The sequence below is a fragment of the Misgurnus anguillicaudatus genome, chromosome 17 (genome assembly GCF_027580225.2).
Source record: "Misgurnus anguillicaudatus chromosome 17, ASM2758022v2, whole genome shotgun sequence".
NCBI classification, from domain to species: Eukaryota; Metazoa; Chordata; class Actinopteri; order Cypriniformes; family Cobitidae; genus Misgurnus; species Misgurnus anguillicaudatus.
In genome coordinates, this window is record NC_073353.2 from 40,090,141 (window position 1) to 40,116,618 (window position 26,478).

A 26,478-nucleotide genomic window follows, 5' to 3' on the forward strand; every position below is an offset into this window, starting at 1 on the left:
CTGGATAGGAATCTGCAGGCTGGTCTGGATCAACAGGAGAAGTAAAAGTCCAATGAAAGTGTAAATCCTTTTCATCATTTTACCTGAGGATGCAGATCACAAGTTATTTTCATTTATTCATGCTGTTAACATATAATACCAAAAAGCATCCAGCACCCCTGAGCTCACCTGGATTGTGTCGAGCTGTCACCGAAAAATCAAGTGAATCCTAATGTTGTTGCTGGGTTCTCCTCTTTGGCTCCCAGTGAGATTTCATGTCCCCAGTCTGATGTTCAGTGTCTTATATAGGGATGCCCAGGTGGCAAGATCCACACGCACACACTGTATTAGTTTCAATCCATTAATCAAGATTCCCTCTGAATGCATGCGTGTATTTGCACTGGACAACTGTTTAAAAAAGAGAGATGGGGCAATGAGCAAACAGACTAAAAAGCTTCACTTAAGAGGAAAGATCAAACAGGATTCTATCTTGTTGGAAAAAAGACAATTGCATAACATCCAGGAAGACATTTAACCAAACACCAATGATTATACTCTTCTGGTGCTTAAAAGGTTTTTCACAGTGATGCCATAGAAGAACCATTTTGGTTCCTCAAAGAACCGTTTGGTTCAGATAAACCATTTCTTTCTTACTTTTCATGAAATCTTTTTAACTGCACAGAAACTTTTGTGAAACATATAGGTTATTTGGATTGTAAAAATTCAACCAAAGACAATATTTCTACAGCATCATTATTTTTTAAAAGTGTCGTTTTTTTAACTTAAATGAGGGAGATAGAAAGCTGTATGGTACGGAAATATAATTTATACTTTTTTTTTTAGTAGTTCAGCCAAAATGTAAAAAAAGAAATTATTCACTTTTCTGTACCCTTAGCCCAACCACTTGTTTGTTTTGGATGACTTATTTATGGTCCCTAGATTAAATTCTGATTAAACGAAAGTTAATGGAAACCAAAAAAATGATACACATGTGGGTGCAAAATTATCAAAATTTTTGGCCCATTTTTCCTAAATGAAAGATTGTCCATTTTAAATGTGTCTATGTGGTAAGTTAAATTTGTTTAGGAATACAAAAGCACAAAAACCTTGACAAAGCGTATGCACATGAGACTATAATAAAACACTTAGGGGTGGTTTCCCAGACAGGGCTTAAGCCCCCTTAACTTAAATGTTAGTGTTGTCTTGATCGAAACAACTTGCTCTGACATATCTTAAAGAGCACCTATTGTCCGTTTTTACATTTCCTTTGGTGTGTAAATGTGTATTAGTTCATGTTAATGATATGCAACCCCAAAGTAAACAATGACGCGAGTTATCGTCTCCAACGTAACTCTTTTGTCTTGGACTACAACAAACACACAGATTGTAGGCAACAGTTTACTTCCTGGGATCAGTGATGTAGACAAGACCGACATTATCATAATTCATCCCACTTCAGACTCACAGCCTGTAAATGAACTCCTGTTAACGAATCTTTCAAACTTGGTAAGGAGCGTCACATTTCCGCCTGACATCAGAGGTATTCAGGCCAATCACAACGTACAGATTAGCTGGCCATATACAGAGCTTTTCAAATTTGTGCGTTTCAGAAAGAAAGTGAAATCTGGAGCTACAAAAATGTACAGTATGTAGAAAATAATGTGTTTTTTAACCATAAACCACGCGAACACATTGTATTATACCAAATACACAAATAACATTGTTTTTAGCAATGAAATAGGTGCCCTTTAAAATATATCAGTGTTAGTATTGTGACTCAAGATGCACATTTTTTTAACTATGCTTTTAAAATATCCCAATTTAACTAAGGCCTAGTCCTGTCCATGAAACCACCCCTAAGGAGGCGTGCACACCAAACTTTTACGCCTGCGGCCGGTGCATGTTTTCAATTGTTTCCAATGGAAGCTCTACGTTTTTCAAATAAGCCAGCAGCTAGTGGTTTTCTTCCGTGCTGAAAACCGGCACCCTGCGTTTTTTCTGCAGTCAGCACTGAGCACCGAAAGTTGAAAAATGTTCAACTTTGGATGAAAAGCTCCCCTCGTCAATGTCAGTTCTCATGCGGCCATCCAATCACAGTGGAGGAGAGGTGGGACAAGTATCACAGCAATCAACCGTCTCACAGCTGACGTATCAGCTGACATTTTCAATATTAAACTATGTTATTACCTTAACTAATCCCTCTATCATCTGTGTGCGTGCACGTAAGCGCTGGAGCGCGTTGCGACACTTCGATAGCATTTAGCTTAGCCCCATTCATTCAATGGTACCATTTAGAGATAAAGTTAGAAGTGACCAAACACATCAACGTTTTTCCTATTTAAGACAAGTAGTTATACGAGCAAGCTTGGTGGCACAAAACAAAACGCAGCGCCCCTCTAAGCGGACCCAAAAGAGGAACTATATTTCATGGCGCAACAGCACCTTTGTGAGTACTTCGACTCGCCTGAAAAGTCCGCTCCCCTTCTCACTCTCATAATGGGAGAGGGATGGTGTTACAGCGCCGAGTCGAAGTACTCCCAAAAGTGGTATTACGCCATAAAATATAGTTCCTCTTTTAAATCCGCTTAGAAAAGCGCTACGTTTTATTTTGTACCACCAAACCTGTTCGTATAACTACTCGTCTTAAATAGGAAAAACGTTGATGTGTTTGGTCACTTCTAACTTTATCTCTAAATGGTACAATTGAATGAACGGGGCTAAGCTAAATGCTATCGTAGCGTCGCAGCGCGCTCCAGCGCTTACGTGCACGCACACAGATGATAGAGGGATGTATCAACAATTCTTAGTTAAGGTAATAACATATTTTAATATTGAAAATGAGTAGACTATTCCTTTAAAGGTTCATTGTGTAACTTTTAAAAGGATCTCTTGACAGAAATGCAATATAATCTACATCAGTGTTTCCCAAGCACTGTGCTGCGGCACAGTGTGGCGTGACCACTTGTTTGGTGTACCATGAAAAAAAAGCACTGCCACAGTGTTTGAAAAAGCGCTCAAAGCTAGCTACCAGGTTGCTGAGTTGGTCACAGCTGCGTGTGTCACTGTCATCAATTCCAGTGTTAATCAAAACAAGATTTTTATTATTAAATGTTAATACTACGTTTAATACAGTATAATATTTATGACAAGTCAAAAAAGGTTAGGAAACACTGATCTACATACCTTATGTAATTAACTGTATTGTTTTTATTACCTTAGTATGAGTTGTTTTTATCTCCATACGCCGCGGGTCTCCTTACATTTCTACTGTGGCCCTAAACGGACAAACTGCTCTCCAGTGTGCTTTTGGACGATGCATTGGCTGCATCTGAAATCGCATACTGTGACAGTATGTACTGAATTAGACTCAATCGACTGTTATAACAGTACTGTATGGTATGAATATGGATATTAGTATGAATGAATTCGGACGTACTACATCTGCCATGTTGATACATCACGTGACAAACATCATCATAACAAGAAGTTAGTCGTTAACTGGAATGATGTCAAACAAGCACAATACACTGTGTTACTGCTTTCGGAGATTTTAAATAAAACAACACCCATCTGTCTTCTTCGTTAGATAACCTCTCCTACACTTTCCCTATCTATAGTATGGATGTAGGTGGTTCGGACGCAGCCGTCGTCTGAGACAACGACATTTTTTTGTGGCAGCAACTATGTGTTTTGAAATTGAGGGGTGAGCTGTTGCTTGCAAATTCACAATCTCACCACTAGATGCCGCTACAATTTACACACACCACTTTTAGGACACAAAAATACTTTTATTTTTTTTATAAAACATTGTGTAAAAAGGTCTTAAAATTATTTGATCTTACAAACCAAAAGCTCAGATCACTCACTTGAAGTCAGTGCATAAACAAAACCAAACATTATAAGCATTTCACAATCAATGTGTAAATATTTAACATGTCAACATTCATATCAGAACGTTCATAAACAACAATTTAATAAAAAACAACAGTACAAATATCACATTAAAAAAAATAAAAAACTGTGTCAATATCATGAAGATATGATACATTTTTCAATTTTCCATTGACATTTTATGTACAGACTAACATGGATTAATCTTTAACAGTCTCTGTTGATGTAAGAGGGATATTTTTGTCTTCTCAGCATCAATATGTCCATTTATTTTTTCTCTTTGAAGCAGTTTAGCAGAAAATGGTTTAAGTGTTTGTAGAGGTGGTAACGCGCTTTACCCGACAGACTGTGATCCTTATCAGTGTACCACTGAAAACACATTACACAGACATACAGTATGAGTACAAGAACATTATATCCCATCAGACTTAAAAATTAAAAGTATCATCATCTTTCTTCATGCAAAATGATGTGTCGTCTTTGTTTAAATTAATTCTGGAAGGAAATATGACCTATTTTTAAAGTTTTGTGAGATAAATACATCACAAATACTCACCATTGATTCGAAATCAATTTGATTTTCCACCAATGCTTTAGAAATCTGAGCGGCCTGCTGGAAGTGAACGTTATCTGGACCAGCAGAGACAATTGAATATATCATATCAGTCATTTAATTCATCACAATACAAATACACATCTATAGTGTTTAGATTGACATGTTTTTACCGTCTGCCGTTCCATGAACCAGCAAGTATTGTACAGTCTCGAAATTTGTTGCCCTGCCGGTCACTGTGGAGTTCTGCAAATAAACAAAATGATAAAATACTGTATCCATAAATACAGTACTGTATTCATTTTAAAACATAGTCTTCATAAGTTCAATTACTTTATAGCCATCAGAGTTTTCGTCAGGGCGATGCATGTACCTCTCTGTATAAACAGCATCTGTAAATAAAAGCAGCAACATTGATTCTGTTATTGAAAGCATTATTCTGTGATGAGTTCAGAAATACAAATAAAAAACTAGATATGTATACGTTGCAACATGGATACACCAATCGACTGCTCTACAGCATAAGTAGACGATAAGTAACGGTCCTGATGCAGATGTCAATCACAGCTTTTAAGGACACATTGCGCAGCCTCCTTCAGAGATTTATATTCGTGAAAAAATGGGATAACTTTTCACAGGCAAGAATGTGTTGTTTTTGTATTAACACAGTATTACAGATTTTTAAAATACAGTAACTTCTTCACGTTGTGATTGGTAACGCTTTCATTTTTGTGTATTTTGTAAGAAGTTATAATGTTTGGGTTTATACAAAAGCAAGTAACATTTGATAATATTAAAAACATGCATATTACACTGCAAAAAAATAATAATTTTCAAGAAAAATTGTCTTAGTATTTTTGTCTTGTTTCAGTAAAAATATCTAAAAATTATTAAATCAAGATGCTTCCTCTAGATGAGCAAAACGACCCAAGAAAATCAGTCTAGTTTTTAGACCAAAAATATCAAATTCAAGTGATTTTGTGCATAAAACAAGCAACAAAATCTGCAACATTTTACTTAAATTTTCTTTTTATGCACAAAATCACTTAAATTTGATATTTTTCGTCTAAAAACTAGACTTATTTTCTTGGGTCGTTTTGCTCATCAAAAAGCATATTATTTAAGAAGTTTTAGATATTTTTACTGAAAAATACTAAGACAATTTTTTCTTAAATCATTTTTTTGCAGTGCACTGGCTTTTATCTGAATTTCCAGGCTGCATACGTCATCAAAACTGTCTTATTTCAAAATATTAGCAATTACAAAGTTGACTATTATTCTTAGTTAATGGTAAATTGTTGTAATATGCTTATGAATTGCATATGTAATGCTCAGTTAACTTAAATAAATGAGGCTTGATGACGTATTCAGCGACCTACACTGCCTTAGACCCTTCCAATATGGCGGACAACTTGCATATAATAGCCCATAGAAACAGCTGCTAATGACGTGTATATATATATATGAAGAGTTTGGTTCCAAAACGCAATAAATCCATTTTGACAAATTTCGGTAAAAACGTGTTTTCTATACCAAGAAAGTGACAAGATGAAAACAACTATTTTCTGTTACAAACTTTCACATAGCATCTTTAGGTTATAAAAACATAAAAAATTCAAATCCATAACTTGATTTTCAAATATTTATTATAAAAACGAATTCTTTTTTCCACAAAATGCAATAAATCCATTACAAGTTTTTTATTTCAAAATGCTATAAATCTATTAAATCAATGTATAAATGTGCATTCATCTTTACCATTTTATATTTATTTAGTTGACTAGTGGTATACAATGACTAAAAAAATAAACATTAATGGCATTAACCAAAACACTTACTTTGTTATATTAAGAACACAATGTGTTAGCATGAGAAGCTTGATGCTGTCTGGAGAACAAGCAACCGAATGCCTCTCGCGGAAATTATTAGCTGTTGATGGCTTACGTTTCTTTCCCGTCACAGAAAACCATCACAGGTTTGGCAATGCTATTAAAGTATTATTTTGTTTTGTTTGTTGATCACGAAGTACAAAGTAGATGAGGAAAACTAGGACTCCGTGTACTCAGCGCGCCGCCATGTTTGTTTACATTGCGTGAATGGTCCGCTGTAATATCAGAAATGGATTTATTGCGTTCTGTAAAAAAGGAGAAGTGGCGTTTGTCGCATTTTGGGAAAAAAGGGAGAAAAGATGACAGAATATCACGGCGGATATTGGATTTTGCGCAAAATTAATTATTTACTTTTAACTACTCACCTGATATAATATTGATTTTGGCAGTAACTCATTTTTTTCAAAAATGGCGTTTATCGCGTTTTGGAACCAAACTCTTCATATATATATATATATATATGATCAGAAAACAGTGACATCACATACCATAATACTCCCACTTAGCAACAGGAGCCACAGCAATTCCACATTTAAACAGGCCACTTCCTGATCCCAGAACCATTGAGGTCACATATCCACCATATGACTGTAATCGAGACAAATGTTTTGTGAATTAATGTGACTGCTTTATGAAAGCATGTAAAGAAATATCTTAATCTAGAAATTAATTGTTGAAAATTCTTGATATTCAATAAGTGTAAATGTATTACTTACTGTATGTTTTGTGCAAATGCAATGCTAATCTGTTTCTGCTTTTAAAAATGCTGGTTTGTTTTAACCCAATGCTGGGTGAATATTGGACAGCAGCACACATGTTGAGTTATAAATAAACCTATGCTGGGATGCTGGTTGGAAAGGTAAAGCATACGTTTATTTAAAACCTAACATGTGATTGTCCAATATTAACTCTTAAACATTATTAACTTAAAACAACCCATCATTTCAAAAGTGTGCTGTATTGTTGCTGGGGTGTTTTGGGTGGTTGGTAGTTGCAGGCGGTTGCTAGGGTACTGTGTGGATGCTAGGGTGTTGCTTAGGTGTTTTAGGGTGTTATGGATTAGAGCTGGCTAGGATGTTGCATTTGCTTGAGTGTACTAAATGGTTGCCAGGCAACACAAAGTTCATCTTTCATCTTAAACAAATCGAGTTTGGCATTTTATCGAGCCAACATGATGAAACTAAGGATATAAAGACCTGTTGGCATGTTATACACTAATTTTTGGAATTTAATGTACAAAAGCTGTCGATGGGATGATTTACCCTTTCAAAAGGTACACACCAGAAGGGTGCATGTTAGTACCTCACAGGTAAATGTTGGTACCATCTGGGGACCTTAAATGGTACTGTCCCAGTGACAGCGTTTGTACAATTTCTTCTGAAAGTGTATCAAAAGATTCTGTGGAAAACATTTTACTCACCCAACCCCATATAGCAATTCTGTCTTTGTCAATAAAACCCATTTCAATGAATTTTCTGAAATTAGACACAAACACACATGAAAAGCAGCATTTGGTATAGCTGTTAATGTTGAAAGATATTAAAAGCTATCACTTCTTATTTAACTCAAGTGACCGTAACTCTTTTTAACACAGACTACATGACTCTTTCTTACAAGCTGCATTGAAAAAAATGATTCATTGAATTTAATCAATTTTTTTAAGGTAAGTGGTTGCAATCAATTTATTTAAGCTACATTTAAACAAAAAAGAATAGTAACATAAAATAAAATGTAAAACTTTTGTTTAAATGTAGCTTAAATAAATTGATTGCAACCACTTACCTTAAAATTTTTTATTAAATTCAATGAATCATTTTTTTCAGTGTGTCAGATGTGACTCATGTCTCTAGCGTTATATATTACACTAAATGATTGTAGCTCATCGTCACCCATCTGAAGCACAGGCAGCAGGTGTGACGTTAGCACGGAGCGTGTGCACATCGTTCGCTTTGGCTCACCTCACGGCCGAGATCTGATCTTCCACCTCATACGTTCCCAGTCGCTCATAGATGGCGTGCATTATCTCATCTCCCTGGAAACCGCTTCCCCTGCCATCAAAGCTGGCGATGATGATCTGCTCTGTACTGCACAAGTACGTGGCCCACTCCAGTCGGAAAACATAGTCTGTGTTCTGGCTCGCTGGACCCCCGTACCTTTATTTTGAACGGTTATAATAAAGACATGGTTAAAATGCCTACTATATTTTTGTAATTTTTCAACTGTATAAGGGAAAAAAATGATTTAAATAGCATTGTGCTCATTCTTTTATGCATGCATTTATTAAGACCAATTGATACTAGATGGGGTATTTGTATTTTCAAAAAAACATTTGTTACATCACAGGACCTAGTGATATCAAAAGGTGTTTATGCTTTTACATTTGAACAATATTGGACAAACAGACTGATTATATTACCCGGGTTGATAATCATGTTTTGTTTATTTAAGATAAATAATTGATTGATTTTTTGGTCATTTTATTTTTTATGCATTTATGTATGTTTAAATAAAAAAAACTAAAAGATATATGAAGAATGACTTCATACCACTGATACTGTAGATTAGTGTTTCATACTTAAAATCAGGTACTGTAAAAGACATACGTGAACCTGGGCCACAAAACTGGGTCATAATTAACACGGGTATGTTTGAAGCAATAGCCAGACATAAATCATTGGGATATTAGTTAAAGATAATGTTTTATGAAGATATTTTGTACATTTCTTACCATAAATATCTCAAAACTTTATCATTAGTAATATAAGTACTTTACTTGGACAACTTTAAAGCTAATTTTCTCAATATTTTCACCCCCTGATTCTTAGCTAATATCCTAACAAACCATACATCTATGGAAAGCTTATTTATGCACCTTTCAGATTATGTATAAATCTCAATTTCTCAAAAAAAAAACAAGAAAAAAAAACGGTCCAAGGTTACATACAGTACACTCTAATGCTGCGTTTACACCAGCCGCAGTAGAGGTGTCAAGCGCGAGTGATTTCAATGTTAAGTCAATGTGAAGACGTGTTGGAGGTCTCGCGGTGGGAATGAGCCGTTTCGTGCGGCGCGGTAGAGGCGTTTCCGCCTCAGTCGCGCGTTTAGTTCGCGGCAAATGCGCGAGTTGAAAAATTTTAACTTTGGCGAAAAAATGTGCCTCGTTAACCAATCAGGAGCTTGCTTTAGTAGTGACGTGATTACAGAAAGTGAGCAGAGTTGCAGAAGCACCTCCCATGACGCAAATTTCCACGTGAATGTCTCGATGACTAGAATTTCACACGCGAATGAAACGAGTACACTCTAACTGTTCAAGCAAACTAGGCGCGGTAGACACGATTTTAACGCCTCAAACGCAGCTGGTGTAAACCCACAGTAATGCTGTGTTTACACCAGCCGCAGTAGAGGCGTCAAGCGCAAGTGAAGTCAATGTGAAGATTCGTTGATGCTCATCTGGAGGTCTCGCGGCGCGAATGAGGCATTTAGCACAGCGCTGTAGAATTGAGCGTCTGGCGTGGTACACGTAAATGGTGCTTTTTGTGCATTTTGTGTTTGTCGTGAATTTGTGGCTGAAGCCTGAGTTGAAAAATTTGAACTTTGGCGGATTTTCGCGCCTTAACCAATCAGGAGCCTGCTTGCTGCTGTGGCGGCAGCCCCGCCCGGAGTCACTCATTCAACATGAAGGAATGCTTGATATTGTCACCCGGAGCTATACGACACAAATTCTTATTTTTATAGAGACAGGAATAAAAAGGACCTCACTTGGAATAGTTTCAGTGAAGACATTGAGCAACCTGGTAAGTTGTAAATGAAGAGTTTCGTTGCAAAACGAGATAAATCCATTTTTTAACATTTTTGTCAAAACATGTTTATTATTATGTTATCATGTTATTATTTTGTTTTATGGTGCTACTTAGCTGTATTTTTTAAGTTATGAAGGTTTAAATCAAAACAAACCAACTGCAGTTGCATTGAAATTAATTGGAATGCACAACCAAAAAAACGCGATTTATGAACAATTAAAAAAACGGTGGTTATCTCGTTTTCCAATAAAACTCTTCAAATACACATTTCACTTTTGAGTCACGTGACGTTTATCGACCCACAGCGTTCCCGTCATTTTTTAAACTATTTTCCCCCTATAGTAAGGTTACCAAATACAAAACCGTTAACTCTCTTGATGAATGCACGATGAACATCAGCCATCTTGCAAACAGACAACCGGATAGCACTTGCCCCTTCCACAAGAAGCGGATTTCACCTCTGCTTGCTTTTTCCGCGCCTCTACTTCGCTCTAGACACGCAAATGCATTCAAACTGTTCAAGCGGCAAACTTGACGCGGTAGACACGATTTTGATTCCTCAAATGCGGCTGGGGTAAACGCAGCATTAGAAATAGAGGTACAAATGCTGTCACTGGGATAGTACCCTAATTGGTACAGATATATACTTTTCAGGTACCAGTGTATACATTTGAGGTACCAATATGCACCTTCTAGCTACAAAAGTGTACTTTTTGAAAAGGTACCGCCCCAGTGACAACTTTTGTACCTTCATGTACCTTTTCTGAGAGTGTATAGTCAGGTAAATCTCTTTTTTTTCCAAAACAAATTCATTACACAATAATAGAACCTTACACTTGAATAAAAAGTGGATATTTTTTGGAGGAGTCAAAATTTGGTGGGAACATCATCTTGTACCAGAGATCTGTAGAAAGATCATCAAACAGGATTAGATGATAGGATTCTCAAATCACTGAATGCTTTACATGGTTTTAAGTACCGAATCCTGCGATCTTCATGGTGGAGTGCTTGATAGTGGGCATGAGAAGTTCAGTGGTCAGAATGCTTTTCAGTTTCTCATTGTCCTCCAAAATCTGAATTGCTAAAAAAGGACAGCATGAATTCACTTCAAATCATAGATGAGACAGTCCTGTCATCATTGATCTACCCTAATTCCAAACCTCACGCTAAAGAAGACCACTATAAAGGATTTTGAGGAATCTTCATGCAGATCTTCTACAATGACAGGTCTGACCCACATAAGATTGATAGATAAAGTAACATCAGACAGGTTTCAAATGACATGAGGGTCAGGAATAATGACCAAACCTTTAGCAGGACCTCGGTTGTCCATCAGTGTAAACAATGGAAGTCCTGGTCCTGTAAGATTACACTTTATTAGTGAACTGTCATGTTGTGATGCCTGATCGGATCATCTGAGGTTTCCACAGGTTGTTGTTTTGTGTGAGCAGGTGTAAAAGCGTGTGCACTAACCGTAACAGTCCATGCGGAAGTAGGAGGCGTCAGTGCTGAAGTAAGCCGAGTTATACTGACATCTGTCCTGGTACAGGGAGCAGGTGACGCACTCGGGTGTAGAGTGACCATCTTTTGTGATCGAAATCCTGAGAAATAAAATGTTTTTAGATATTACATAATAAATCAGCCTTCGATTTTTAATGTGATATCATTCTCTGAAGAAAAACCAGCCTACATTTAAGCTTGTCAGAAATCAGCTTTTTCTAGCACTAGTGTTGTAGTACTCATCGAGACCAGTCTAGACCAATCTCAAGACCATTTTCTGATTATCTTGGTCTTGGTCACGACTGTCATTAATCAGACTTTGTGGTCTCGGGATTTTAATTCAAGACCGGTCCGACCGGTCAATTACATGAAATTGCTGTGCATCGTCTGATTTATGTGTTAACATCTTTAATGTCATTGGATGTAAAACTTCTGGCTTTAAAAGCATTTCTTATTGATTTCTTTTGGTACTCTTGTGCCAGTAAGATATAGGGAATTGTCCAAAAAGAAATCTGTCAATAATTTACAGGGCTCCAGACTAACTTTTTTCACTAGGAGCACATTGGCCCCCAACTGAAAATTTTAGGGGCACAACCAGAAAATTTAGGGGCACATACCGTAAATCAACATGCTAACCAAATATTCCGATTTCTACTAAGTAATACACTGTATCACTAAGAAATACTTTGATGATTGATGCAGAAAGTACAATTCAGTGTCACATCACAAACAAAAAGGTCTAATTTACTGGTCGCACATCTGCGACTGGATGTAAAATTCAGTGGCACACTCTCAAATTTTGGTGGCAAAATTGCACCATTTGGTGGCAGTCTGGAGCCCTGATTTGATACGAAGGCCCATATCCAAGATGTAATTCCATGCATTGTATGATGGTCTTTGTCTTGGTTTAGGTGGTCTCAACTACAACACTGCCTAGCTCTAAAACTGTCAACAGATATCAGACTAACCAGCCAGACAAAACTGTGAGACCGGCTAAACACTTAAGACTTTCCGTCATGTCACTGTCTAGGTTAAGTATAGACCCGATATAGTCAGGCTATGAGTAACCCACTTCTAGCTAAAATAAACTTCAATTTGGTTACATGTCGTTTTTCCTTACATAAATAGTGAGATTAACAGAAATATCAAATTTAAGTGATTTTGTGCACAAAACAAGCAAAAATATCTGTCAATGGGGTAAGCAAAAAAATCTTAAATTTTTTTCTTAAACACTAAATTCAAGAAAAATTCAAGAAAAATGTGCTCACCCCATTGGCAGTTCCCGCCTGCTTTATGCACAAAATCACCCAAATTCGATATTTTTGGTCTTATTTTCTTGGGTGGTTTTGCTCATCAAGAAAAAACATCTTAATTTAAGAATTTTTAGATTTTTTTACTGAAAACAAGACAAAACTGCTAAGAACTTTTTTCTTGAAAATAATTTTTTACAGTGTATTTTCTTAATTGGATGCAAAAATACCTTGTGCACATGCTTGAATTAAGTGCTTAAGAAAAAATAAAAACTTTTCTCACCCCATTGGCAGATATTTTTGCTTGTTTTAAGCACAAAATCACTTAAATTGTATATTTTTGTCTAATAACTAGACTTATTTTCTTAGGTAATTTTGCTCATCAAGAAAATGCATATTATTTTAATTTTTTTTAGATATTTTGAAAACAAGACAAAAATACTAAGTATGAAAGTAATTTTTTGCAGTGTGTTTCATAACATTACATAAAGCAATTAAATAGCGTGGTGCCTTTCGACGAGAGATCCTGTGCACTGCGTTGCCAAGTCCTCTGCGTTTGGCAAAGTTCAGATTTGGGCTTTTTAAACTGTTTCCGAAAGCAGATTTTTTTCTGCGGGTTAAAGATGAAAAGACTTCATTGATTAGTTATTGGTATTTGAGCTCTGAATAGTCTTTGGGATGCTTTTGGATAGTGGGCTGGTTTTAATACGAAAATCTGGCAACTCTGACTGTGTGCTTAGGCAGATGTTTGGTTTGGATTATATAGAATGTACATGTAAATGTGTACATGTATTGTATTATAAACTGTCTTGTCATAACCTGCAATCGGATTAAATTCAGTCATATTGACAAAATTTTGTGCATTTCAGTGAATCATTACATTTTTTTTTCTACTTAAATTTTCACTGTCAGCCCAAATTTTGCCTGGTTTTAGCCTAGACATTTGTATGGCTATTAGATATTTTTAACTAAAAATTGCTTGGGTAGTTTAAAATGCTCTTATCTCTGATCTTATCTTATACAGAGCGGATGTCAGATGGTTGACATACAGTACAGTACAAAGAAAGATACAGTATGGTTACTTGTAAAGGTTTCTTTGTCCAGGTCTTCCCATGTGTTCATTACTCACATAATATCTGTGGAAACACATACCGTATAAGAGATGTGCAGCAATAAGAAACAAGATACGTTTATCTACATATAATACTCACATTGCATCTTTGGTTACTTTAGAGATGTATATCACTTCCCATTTGCCTGAGGTTATGGCTGTTGCTTTTCCCTAAAAAACAACAAAGTTGACTGACCAATAACTAGTAATGCTTGTACCACAGTGTTTGTTCGAGTGTTATATTTCATTGTTACTGGCACACCTCAGCTTAATTAATCTGAGCTTTACACATGAATGACAGAAAAAAACTTACTCCAGTCACATAGTGGAGATGTTTGTAACCAGCGTCATTACTCATAACCTTGTAAAAACTCAAGTTGTCCTCAGTAAAGTAAGGAGGTAAAGGGAAGTACTGTAATAAACACACATGATTTCACATGATCAGCACATTCAGTGAACATCAGGACGTTCTGAAGGGTTTATGTGATTGCTGTCACTCACCCGACCAACCCAGCCAGTTTTGCTCTTCTGATAAAATTTCTGTTCAAAACCCAGAAAAAAATACATTTATATCCACAATATACAGTAGTGTTAGTGTATATCAAGGTTTCATCTGACACATTTTTAAGGAACTGGAATCTCACCGAGTTTTCTGTCCAGCTGGTGCCGTCATAGTCGTAGATCTGCAGGAGGACTTGGTCCTGTCTGCGAGGCTGCCATTGTACGGCCAGTCGTGTTTCTGTGATCCATGTGACCGAGCTGAGGTAGTGATCTCTGAGAAAGAGCAAATGAAATGACATTATGAATTCAGACGAATTGCATTATTAGCGTGTAAATTAGGACGCACCCCTCTCCGATGGTATTTGGCACCACAACTTCCGAAAGCTTGGATATATTTTCTGTATCGATCACAAACAGCTTTGCTCTGGGAATGACACTGCCTGCCTTGTAAAGAGAAATACATCACAATCCAAATGTATTTTTGTAAAGAAAACACATTAAAGTCAGCTAATTTAACCCACATCTATCTATTACAGTTCTTTAAAGCAAAAATGTATTTTGAAAAATATAAGGTGTACCTGACCCTAGTATATTATACTGAATATATAGTAAGCCATGCTATAGCTTGTTTATATTATGTAACATTATTAAATAGATAATAATGAATCATTTACTTTTGGGTAGGGAATAGATACTGTCTTGGGGTACTGGTCATCTCCATACATCGTGTATTCAATTTTCTGAACTCCAGTGTCGTTAATTTGTAGATATGCCAGATATTTTCCTTCTGGAGACCACCATACGGCTTCATTGGAGGCGAAAATTTCCTCTATGATCAAAAATGGATGGAAACAGGATTAGGTGATGTAAATAAAAACTGTATATTAACATATAGGGTCTTCTGTATGTCAGTACGATTTGATGTTGTGAATAAATGAGTTACCTTCGTAAACCCAGTCTGGTATTCCATTGAGAATCAGATTTTCTTTTCCATTGTGGGTAACTTGTAGTGGCTCAGCGGTGGCGTTCATTTTGAGGTAAATATTAAAATCCCAGACATAAGCCATTAGGATGGACAATATCAAGATATTAGAGACTCCTCTCGAAATAAAAGATCCCAGAATAAAAAGTTAATGTTCAAGAATTTTTTTAATGATAAACTTTAAACACTGCAAAAAATGATTTTCAAGAAAAAGAATTCTTAGTATTTTTGTCTTGTTTTCAGTAAAAATATCTAGAAATTCTTAAATTAAGATGCTTTTTCTTGTTGAGCAAAATTAAGAAAATAAGTCTAGTTTTTAGACAAAAAATATACAACTTAAAGGGGTGGTTCAATGGTATTTCATGCATTCTGACTTATTAACACAATTATAGAGTTGTATCCTCATGCTAAACATAGACAAAGTGTCAAAAAAGCAGCTGGGCATGTTACAGAGTATTTCTGTGCAAATGCACTTCCCTAGGGTTAGTATAAGTTTCGGAAAGTGTTTTTTTTTTCGATTACAGGTTCAGCTGACGTTTCAGGGGTTTCTATACGTATCACTTCTTTTTATGGGCACTTCCCCCGCCCACCCGTCAATCAGCGAGAGACGATACAAACATTCACATTACGCGACAGCTTTGTTTAATTTCAAAACTCAACAATGGCATGAATGAAGAAGTGTGTTTTTGGTTGAAGAAATCCAGCCTTATGGAAACAATAGATATAGTTTATTATCCGAGGTAGCAGCAGAGTTTTGCGTGTGTGTTTGATGCGCTGGATTTCATTGAAAAGTCCCAACCGGGTCATGAGTTGCATGCGGTAAGTAAGACTTCTGTCTTATGCTGGAAATAGGTGCGTGCATATTATATAAACGACACAAACATGTAGTGAATCATAAGTTAAACAGTGTTGTATAGTGTTGCATGACTCGTACTCGCTCCTCCCGCGGCAGTAACTCCTCCTTCTTCATTTTATTGTATGTTATCGGAAAAATTTGGTAAAGTTAATCTTTCTTTTATAAATCTGACAAAACTAAAGACTCTTCAGAGATATAAAGGATGTCATACTACTCTATAGGTACTCCAGATTAACATCAGAAATGCAGAAACAGCTTGTGTTGTGTGAGCTTTAAGTGAATTTCTGCTTAAAACAAGCTAAACTATCTGCCAATACGGGTGAGAAACTTGTTCTTAGGTGTTTAAGAAAAAGAAAACTTATATTTAGATTTTTTTCTTACCCCATTGGCAGATATTTTTGCTTGTTTTAAGCTCATATTTACTTAAATTGTATATTTTTTTGTCTAAAAACAAGACTTATTTTTCTTAGGTCATTTTGCTCATCAAGAAATCTTAATTTAAGAATTTTTAGATATTTCTACTGACAACAAGACAAAAATACTAAGTAAGAAAGTAAGTCATTTTTTGCAGTGAAGATAGATCATGAGCTACAGTTATAAGATGCATTTTCTTGATATGCAAAATGACCTAAGAAAATAAATCTAGTTTTTAGACAAAAAACAAAAACAAAACAAAACATAACATTTAAGTGAATTTGTACTTAAAACAAGCATAAAATCTGCCAACGTGGTAAGCTAGATTTTCTTGAATAAAAAAAATTGTTCTTACCCAATTGGCAGATTATGTTATTTCTAATAACATTTCTCACTTAAATTTTATGTTTTTTTTTGTTTTGTTAAAAAACTAGCTTTATTTTCTTAAGTTCTTTTTTTGCTCATCAAGAAAATGCATCTTGATTTAAGAATTTCTAGATGTTTGTACTGAAAACAAGAAAAAATATTCCAAATGATCAACTAGAAGTCAAGTTATATTAAAGTCATTTCTTTTTTGCAGTGTATTCACTTTTATAAAAGCCACAAACCAACATGAAGCATCTTGTAAAAAGTGTTTACTGTGTTGGAGTTTGGAAAGTTACTTTTTATTTGGAATTTTCTTAGTTGGAAAACTGGACATTATCGCAATAGTAAGAAGAATATCTGGAGTATGTTACTCACCATTTTCTGTCCCTTTGGTGCACAAACTAAGAGTTGTGTAGAAGGTGGAATTTGCCCCTTGGAGATAAAATCCCTTATAAAAATAATGAGACATATTATTTTGTGGTGAGTAGCAGAAGTACTGCATTTATGACTAACGTATATAATGAATTACTGTAATGTCCATTGCTTTCCCAGGATCTGAAAAAATATTTAGATGTTATATATTTTGACTCACTGAGACTCCATGTCGTAAATATGATAGGAGGCATTGAATGAATGTCTCCAGTGCTGTTGAAGAATTTCAACTAGGTTAGAGATTTCAGCATAAGTAATCAGTTTATAGTATGTACATCGTGGGTTTTACTGTAGTGATTTTAGGTTACCTTTGAGTAGTTGCTTTCAAAGATGACATATTTTCTGTCTGCCAACAAAATGTAATTTGATGCATCAACTTTAGCCTGTAAATCAAATGAATCAACCGAGGAACTGAGATGGTAGCATGTACAGTTACATAATAATGGCTTAATAGCCTATAAGATACTTTTTATAAAAAAAAAATGAAGGACCATACAATGTGTTCTCTTACAAATGTTGTGTTGCTCAGGAATATTGAGTTATTCATAGTTTCAACATTGTAAAGGTAAACAAAATCCTCACTGGTTTTGTGGAGGTATTCATTGTCTGTTGGTAAAGAGACAGAGCATTGTTTGTGCCAGGGTGAAACCGAGGTCATTACATAAAAAAACATAAACCAGGTGTCTTTAGGTGTCATACCTGATATCCAGTAGAGATTGTAGGTTTTATACCTGATAGTATCATTGTAAAAATCGTCAAAAGAAAATGTTCTCTTTGAAACAGAATCAACTTCTGAAAACAAAGTGAGGGAAGAAAGTTATATCTCAGGTTTCAATACTAAAAGAAAAGAAATATATAATAAAAAATACAATAAAATAAAGTTAAAATATTTATATTGAAATACAGCACTAGTACTAAAATGTACTACTGCAAAAAATTATTTTCAAGAAGAAATTTTCTTAGTATTTTTGTCTTGTTTTCAGTAAAAATATCAAACAATTCTTAAATTAAGATGCTTTTTTTTGATGAGCAAAACGACCAAAGAAAATAAGTCTAGTTTTAGACCAAAAATATAAAATTTTATTAATTTTGAGCATAAAACAAGCTAAAAAATCTGCCAATGAGGTAAGTAAATTTTTCTTGAATTATTCTTGAATTTAGTGTTTAAGAAAAACGTTTAAATGTTTTTATATATTTTTACTGAAAACAAGACAAAAATACTTATAATTTTTTTTCTTGAAAATCATGTTTTGCAGTGTACTATCTTAAAATAAAAACTAAAAACGATATATTGCAGAATAAGACATTGCCACATCAATAATTCCTAATAATGCCTGTTGTGTTCACATGGGGGCGCTGCTGGGAAAATTTCCATTCAAATTTATTTAATCTGTTTATAGGAACAAATACGAGAAATCATTTATTAATGTCAATGGTGAAAAGACAACGTAAATAGGTTGTGTCTTGCTTTATAAATTAGGATAACAACACTTAACTCGACTTGACAGATGCGCCCATAAGCTTCCTTCAAATGTTTTTACATTGCTCTCAAATGTTTAAAACACAGACATTAATATATGCATTAATAATCAGTTAACACATCTGAGGAGATTTAAGGAGCTGTCACTCACTGTTGGCGTAAATCGCCGTGAGAATAATGATGAGCGTGATGACGACAACAGCCGTGAGCAGCGCCACGCACACCTTGTTACAGCCCTACAGGTAAGGAAAAAAACCCACTGCGCTTTACAAACCATCACACATCAACAAGTTTTACCAAAACAATCATCCATTTATTAAAGACATCAGATAATTCATTTAAAGCATGTTCAATCTTTGTTACCCTGCTTGCATAAAGTTTTCTACTCAGAAACCCACCGTGCACGAGACGCAAACTTGTCACTCACCATAGTTGCGCAGGGGCTTAATAAAGCGCATCCAAACTTCAGGAATCTTCAGTTTGCTGACGTGTCTCACTTCTCTGCATTCAGGCGTACCAAAACAGGTTCTACTAAACATATATCCATACGATATAGCGCGATATATGTGAGAGGACGGATAGTTGCGCTTTATGCCGTCCGACTGCTGTTTTCAAAGTTATAAAGTTACTTCCTCTGATGTATCATGACTCAGTGTCGTCGGATGATTTGCTCAGCAGTTCGCATAAGTTTCCATCGCAGTGTCTTTAGGATGAGATTGACTTCATGAACGCCTCACTGTGCAGCTCGACTGCATTGACTTCAGCAGCTGAAGCGTCTGCACGGAGATATACGATGACAGGTTTTGTTTTGCCACAATAAGGATCAGTTTGTTCTCATGCATACAATGGGATATACAGTATGTCTATCACGATTAGTGTAATTCATCTGTTTTGTATACCCAAGAGGACACTTTTATTGCTTAGAGATGTTGATCTTTCATAGGAAATTTAAAGGGGACATTTCACAAGACTTTTTTAAAAGATGTCAAATAAATCTTTGGTGTCCCCAGAGTACATATGTGAAGTTTTAGATCAAAATATCCTATAGATAAGCAAGTTAAAATTGTCACTTAGGTGTGTGCAAAAAACCGTTTTGGGTGTGTCCTTTAACATGCAAATGAGTTGATCTATGCACTAAATTGGTTGGATAGTCCAGATTAGGGGGTGGTATTATAATTAGATCCCCTTCTGACATCTCCAGGGGAGCCGGATTTCAATGACCTATTTTTCACATGCTTGTAGAGAATGGTTTACCAAAACTAAGTTACTGGGTTGAACTTATTCACATTTTTTAGGTTAATGAAAGCACTGGGGACCCATTTATAGCACTTAAACATGGGAAAAGTCAAATTTTCATGGTATGTCCCCTTTTAAACGGTAGCCGCCTAGCAATGAAATCATGATCCCACCCTCCATTCAAATCGCCATCTAAAGTCACGCATCTTTCAAAACACCCCAGATAGCAATTACATTTGGCCCGGATCCGTTTTAAGCCCCTTGCCTCCGTTTCTATCTTAGAGACGTTTTTTGATTGTGAACCAGATAGAGGTTTCAGCTTAAACATCTAACTGCCATCAGTTTAGTATTTATATAATTTTACAGATGTGGCCCAGATCACTTTTCCCAAAGGTAACCGAAAGACATTAGCTGTGTTTGGTTATGATTTGGTCCAGATGATTTTGGTGCAATGAATCTGAGCCGATACTGATGATCAGGCGGTGCTGGATCGGCGCTGGCACATATCCGCAACAATCCCTAAAAACAGACCAGAAACGGCTTCGGTCTGATGTGCTTTGGGACTCAGGAATGAGTCCGGCTCTGTTTTTTTTTGGGTTGCGGTCCTGTTCCGTTACAGCGTCCAGTGGCTATCTTGAACATGCACAGATCAGACGGTCACATCTCATGTCTCATTCACCAGTGAGAAAACTTTGCAGTACAAAATGAATAACATTATCAAAATAACCAACATAAACAACTGGTTTACATCAGAATTAGTTAAAGCACACTTTCGCTTGTGTAGACGTAGTAACTATATCATTACGCTTATCCGTGAACAAACACAAATTTCATAAGTAACACAATGTCTCATCAAAGTAGAATATATGAATCCATCTCAATACACACATATCGTGTACCTACCTTACCAAAATAAACAGTGCAACAACCCTTTCAGACCTTTTGCCTCCTGCAGCTGTTTGCATCTTGTGGTAAAGCAGTAAAGTTACCGATGTTCATTTGGGTTTTTGCTCTTTGCTGATCCAGGCAGTTTTTGCTGTTGTTGTTATAAAAAAATGTATTTCATTTTGTGGCTCCTGTGCAGGTTGTCAATTCAGCAGAAAAAATTGCTATTCTCTCGGTTTACAGACAGGAGGTAAGGGGCACGTAAACGCGCCGATGACGTATGGTGTCTGCGTGGACTAGCTGCATTGGTGGTGGGCATTTAAATTACGCTTACGGTTGAGGGACAAAAAAGGCAACGTCCGTTCGGACCGAGCTCTATGATTGGTTGAACGTTATTTGGTCCTACGCCTTTCACAGATGACATAAATTTCTCCAAATACATTTAAAGGAGCAGTGAATCAAAAACTAAATTTTAACTTGATAATTTGTTATATAAGAGGTCATCATACTTAAATGAACATCCTGCAAGTTTCAGAACTGAAAACGTCCGTGCTACTGAAATATAACCGTTTTTGGCACCAAGGCAGCTAAACACTCCAGTGAGGAATTCGGAAATCAATGACGTCAAAGTTGAATTGAAACACCTCCCCATAACCGAAAGGACAAGTCTACTTTTGTAGCCCCGCCTACAGCTTTGTGTGACACACGTGTGTCTCAACGAGTAAACATGTCTTTAAAGATTGACAAATGTAACCAAAATGAATTTTAAATAAATTTTTTCTGAGAGACTTTTATTTTGACGCGGTGATCTGTTATGATACCATGGAAACGCATTTTCGGTTGTGGAAGAACCGCGTGGGAACAAAACAGAAGCTAAATACTTCAATTCGGAGGCTTGCAACATAACATTAGCAATATGCTTGGATAAAGTTTGCTTTTGAAGAAGTTCCAGCTGGTATGGGAAGTGTTTGTTAACGTTGTGGACATGGATTCATTTGTAAAGAAGTCGATGCTGGATTTGCAGAGAGACTCAGTCAGAAGCACCACTTATATTGGATCTGACAACAATGACACAGCAGTATAATACACAGTAAGACATTTTACTTTATTTAAGTTACTGCGTTTTACTATTGCTTTGTTAAAAGAGATTGCTTAATGTGTCCTGTTGTAACATCCGTGTCTAAACACGTTTGTTTGACTGTTTTAATTTACTAAAAACATTAAACGATTAATAAAGGTACAACACTTAACAATACGACTGTAATTTAAAGGTAGAAATATACAAAGTTAGTTATAAGGAAGGATTTATCAACCGCAGTTTAGATTCTGATGCCCGTTTACTGTGTTGTATACGGTAATTTAGGCGAATTGTGTTTGAAAGGTCAAACACTCAACAAAGCTTATTTTTTATCATATAACTGTGGTATTTAACATTACGTGAATGTAAAAGCAACCTCACAAGCACAATAGAAATATACAAAGTTATTGATAAGGATTTATTAGCCGCAGTTTAGATTCGGATGCACGCTTACTGTGTTTTATACGGTAATTTAGTCACGTCGAGTTTTGTTTCTTCTTTAATATACGTATTGTCATTTATGTGTATCATCTTTAGCACCCAGAATCTTTTGTGTCTCAAACATATTTGTGTTCGGCTGCTATTTTTATCACATTAATGTTTTTTAAAACATTTCCCTACATGTAATGACGGGGAATGAAGCTGTCCAATCATAGCAGTGGGTGTTTACGTTCAAGTCTTCAATGCGGCCCGCCCCTTCAAACGAACCATTTCTCAAGACAGCCACTAATCCATGTTACAAAATAGCGTATTACTTATTGCTTTTGATGTTTTTGAATGTAAAAACCATGCGAACATCATAAGTAGACATCAGACAACAGTATAAAACAATAAAATCGACAAATTCACCGCCCCTTTAAACAACTTAACACAGTGATTGCTATCAGGATGCAAGGAGACATTTAACCAGCATAACTATAAATGTTTCAGGATCAAATGTGATACCCTGCCTTTAAGGGAGTCAGATGTGTTTCATTTTTGTCTCAGAAGTCACTGACAAAAGTTGTTTACATGTATGTAGATTGTATATGTAAAATAATCTGGATTTGGGTCAATTTGATGTTGAGTTCATAATGTTGAACTTTTGCTCTCAAATTTGCTGAGTTTGTAAAACTCTTAAAAGATCTCTTCTGAAATTCATAATGTCTGCACATGTATCAACAACACTGACAATAAAGAAATGTTGAGCATATCAAACTTTTGACTCGCAGTGAAGGTGTTTATAGGAAGTATTGTGTGTGAAACAGGCAAAACCTGTTCATTTTCCTGAACTGAAGTCATGCATAATGATAGGGAAGTTTTGCAGTATGACAACTGTCAGGTTCTGTTTGTTCAGGATGCCAATACCTCATGAGAACACTTGAACAGGTGTGTGAGATTGTCCCTGATGATCCATTTTTTCCCATTAATGCATGATTCATTATCACCAATAAATATTGCTCATGCAAAAAAAAAGAGAGTAAACATATGATACATCAATTTGCATTTTTATTTATTTAGTTTAAAAAGCACAACGTATGAGACCCACATATACAGTACAGGCATATACAGAGCGCTTGCATAAATCACTGCTGTTGATAGACTGTAATTGCATAGCATCACAGTGGTTTAATCTATATGCTGTATTTACAGCAAAATCTTTATACATTCATCATCTAAACTGTTTATCTCTATATTATGAGATATCTTCCACCACCGCTTGTAACCCTATCTTAGGCAAAGGCAGAGAAACACCCCGCAAGACAGCTTGCCAGTCCATCACAGGGCTCAGTGCAAAATTTGTGGGAATTATGGATGATGTCATTAACATGTTGATGTACAGTCATTACAATAGCACTGATATATAGGGCTGGGTATCGATTCAGATGTTCCAGATCGATTCGATTTCGATTCACAGGCTACCAAATCTATTCGATTTCGATTCTCGATCTGATTCCGATTCTCAGGTAGTTTTTTATACTCGATTCTCGATTCGACAGAAGTTTACAAGTGGGTAATTAATAAAAAGAAATTAAAAGCCACAACACTAGTGTCGTCGTCTTGCTTGCGAAGTCTAAAATGCTTCTATACCTCTGACTTTTTATGTGAAGGTGGCATCAATGTCGATGAAGCACCTGAAACCGTCATTTTAAGCACTGAATGAATGAATGACAGGCTCGCCTCTCGCTCCTTGGTAACATTGCACAAGGCAAAAAAGAGGGTGAAATATACTGGAGAAGACTAGTAATTAGATTAACGTTAATCTTACGTTCAATGTTTGCGGAAATAAATATTTAAAAAAGCGATTCGCGGCCTTGAGAATCGATTTCGAATCGACCATGTAAAAAAATCTGATTAATCGAAAAATCGCTTTTTTTGCCCAGCCCTACTGATATAGGAAACTGACCAAACAGTCATTGGTGCCATTGGTACATTGCACAGTGATTCTTGTGAATGGCATGAGTCCAAAATGGCGTCAAGACCGGAAGCTAGTTAATATAGTTTATAACGTTTAAAATATGTGTTTTTCTTAATATATTGCATGCATTGATTTTAGGGATGGGCATTTTCCAGTAATTTACTATTCGAATATTTTAGCTCATAAAGAACGAATATTCGAATATTCGTTTATTTAAATTATGTTAATTAAGACATGCATGTTTTGTATTTTTCATTTTGTCATAATTTCACAGAAGGCTTACAATTAGGAAATATCCACAACAAGCTAAACTTATATTCTGTGTGTATATATTTTCGAATAGCATTTTTTAAATTCGAATTATTATTGCCGATCGAATATTCGAATATCCGTGGCCATCCCTAATTGATTTCCCGCAAAATACTTTCATTAACTCATTTGAGTCGTGTGGATTACCTCTGTAAAGGATGAATGCACTTTTGGGGTTTAAAGTCAGAAGTTGTTCCCTGATCCCTGTTTTCTACAATTTATAAAGCTTGGAAGAGCAAGTACATTTACAGTACTAAAATAACTCCAAATGTGCTTGTATGAAAGATGATGTACATATGTTTCCCAGATTACTTGAGGGTGAGTAAATTATGGGGTAATTATGATATTTGCCTTGAGTATCGCTTAAAGCACGTTCTGTGATGTTTTCTTCATATACTGTAATCATCACCCTACAAAATGTAAAGAACATTCTGTGAAAAGTAAGATTATATCAAATATTGAAATTAATGATTAAATCAAACTTGTTGCTCTTAATAATAAATTATGAGTCTTCTTTAGCCTGGATTTCACAGTCACAATTATCAGAATTGGGTGCAATGTAAACAACACCTGAAAACAAGCGTTTTGCTCAGCAGATGCACAAAGTATTTTTAATTTTTAGTAAATCATCAGAAAAGTAAGTTATCTAAATGTTAATATCCGAATCAAAACAAAAGCTTTGGATGATAAAAATGAGGAAACTGAACAGTTTGATGAAAGACACAGTGCATGCAACAGAACAGACTTGATAGTTTCTGCATCTCACAGATGATTTCATTGTGTCAGAGATGATTTCAATCCTTCTTCTGAAGTTTGGGTTCATTCAATGTCACTGTCCTCATCCCCGAGATCTGCGTGTTGCGTGTAATCAAATGAAGAGAAGTGTATGGGCAGCTCGGTCCATTTGTTGTACGTTTTCTTCTTAGATTTGTATGTGACCACAAAGTTCTTGATGTGGAGACAGGGACACTCCATGCTTTTATACAGCATCATTGAACCCCACGGCTGTGTATGAATGAGACAAAACATTTAAAATGAATGCATATGGTACTTAAGTACACGGTGTGCACAACTATTAGGCAAGTTGTGTCTTTGAGGATTACTCCCGGTACTGTACAACTACAGTGCTCCTGGTCAACTCAAAATGTTAACAAACCCTCAAATCTGAACATTTATGTCGTAAAAGGGAAGTTTTGTCTTTCTTAAGAGAATATTTATATGTACATCGTTATTAGGCAACTATTAGTGTGCAGAATTATTATGCAACTACATAAAAAACAAAGATTTTCCCATCTCACTTGCTTGAAGAAAGTATCTTCTAAAAATGTTCAGTAGGTCTGAGAGTTGTTTTTTATTTCCATTTTTAACCCACAAAGGTCCAGCTAGCTCGTCTTTAATAATACCTGTCAGTGCCTGCCTGCCTGTAGGGTAGAAAACACTTTCTTTAAGCAGTGGTACAGGAAAAGGTTTGCATCTTTTCAAGAGTATATTGGTCACTGAGTTTTATTTTTTTTTTTATTTCAGAAATGTTTATTTGTAAATGTAGAGTTTGTTTATTATTCTCACTT

General features: G+C 35.7%; 2 protein-coding genes across 3 annotated transcripts in view; both read right to left on the reverse strand.

The window, feature by feature from the left end:
• Nucleotides 1-166: 166 nt before the first annotated feature.
• fap (fibroblast activation protein, alpha) lies at nucleotides 167-19,800 on the reverse strand. Of its 2 annotated transcripts, none has more exons than XM_073854763.1 (27): nucleotides 19,432-19,800; nucleotides 19,156-19,240; nucleotides 18,224-18,313; nucleotides 18,036-18,130; nucleotides 17,833-17,907; nucleotides 17,685-17,737; nucleotides 17,467-17,540; nucleotides 15,418-15,537; nucleotides 15,149-15,303; nucleotides 14,821-14,918; nucleotides 14,618-14,747; nucleotides 14,475-14,513; nucleotides 14,287-14,385; nucleotides 14,074-14,144; nucleotides 13,945-13,998; nucleotides 11,586-11,713; nucleotides 11,421-11,471; nucleotides 11,092-11,193; nucleotides 10,947-11,016; nucleotides 8,271-8,465; nucleotides 7,733-7,787; nucleotides 6,801-6,900; nucleotides 4,757-4,815; nucleotides 4,597-4,669; nucleotides 4,427-4,500; nucleotides 3,194-4,239; nucleotides 167-387 (listed from the first exon to the last, which is right to left on the reverse strand). In XM_073854763.1, exons 1-26 carry the CDS (start codon nucleotides 19,432-19,434, stop codon nucleotides 4,138-4,140), a joined length of 2,250 nt encoding a protein of 749 aa, XP_073710864.1. In that variant the 5' UTR covers nucleotides 19,435-19,800; the 3' UTR covers nucleotides 167-387; nucleotides 3,194-4,137. The 2 variants fall into 2 exon arrangements, with proteins under 2 accessions (XP_073710864.1, XP_073710863.1); XM_073854762.1 differs by having other exon boundaries at nucleotides 18,224-18,316; nucleotides 19,432-19,799.
• A 3,869-nt stretch (nucleotides 19,801-23,669) lies between these two features.
• The window catches only part of ifih1 (interferon induced with helicase C domain 1), a 36,358-nt gene continuing 33,549 nt past the window's right edge, over nucleotides 23,670-26,478 (reverse strand). The window contains exon 16 of the mRNA XM_055216276.2: nucleotides 23,670-25,915. Coding sequence (XP_055072251.2) covers nucleotides 25,730-25,915 — 186 coding nt within the window. The 3' untranslated portion in view covers nucleotides 23,670-25,729. The remainder of the gene's footprint in view (nucleotides 25,916-26,478) is intronic.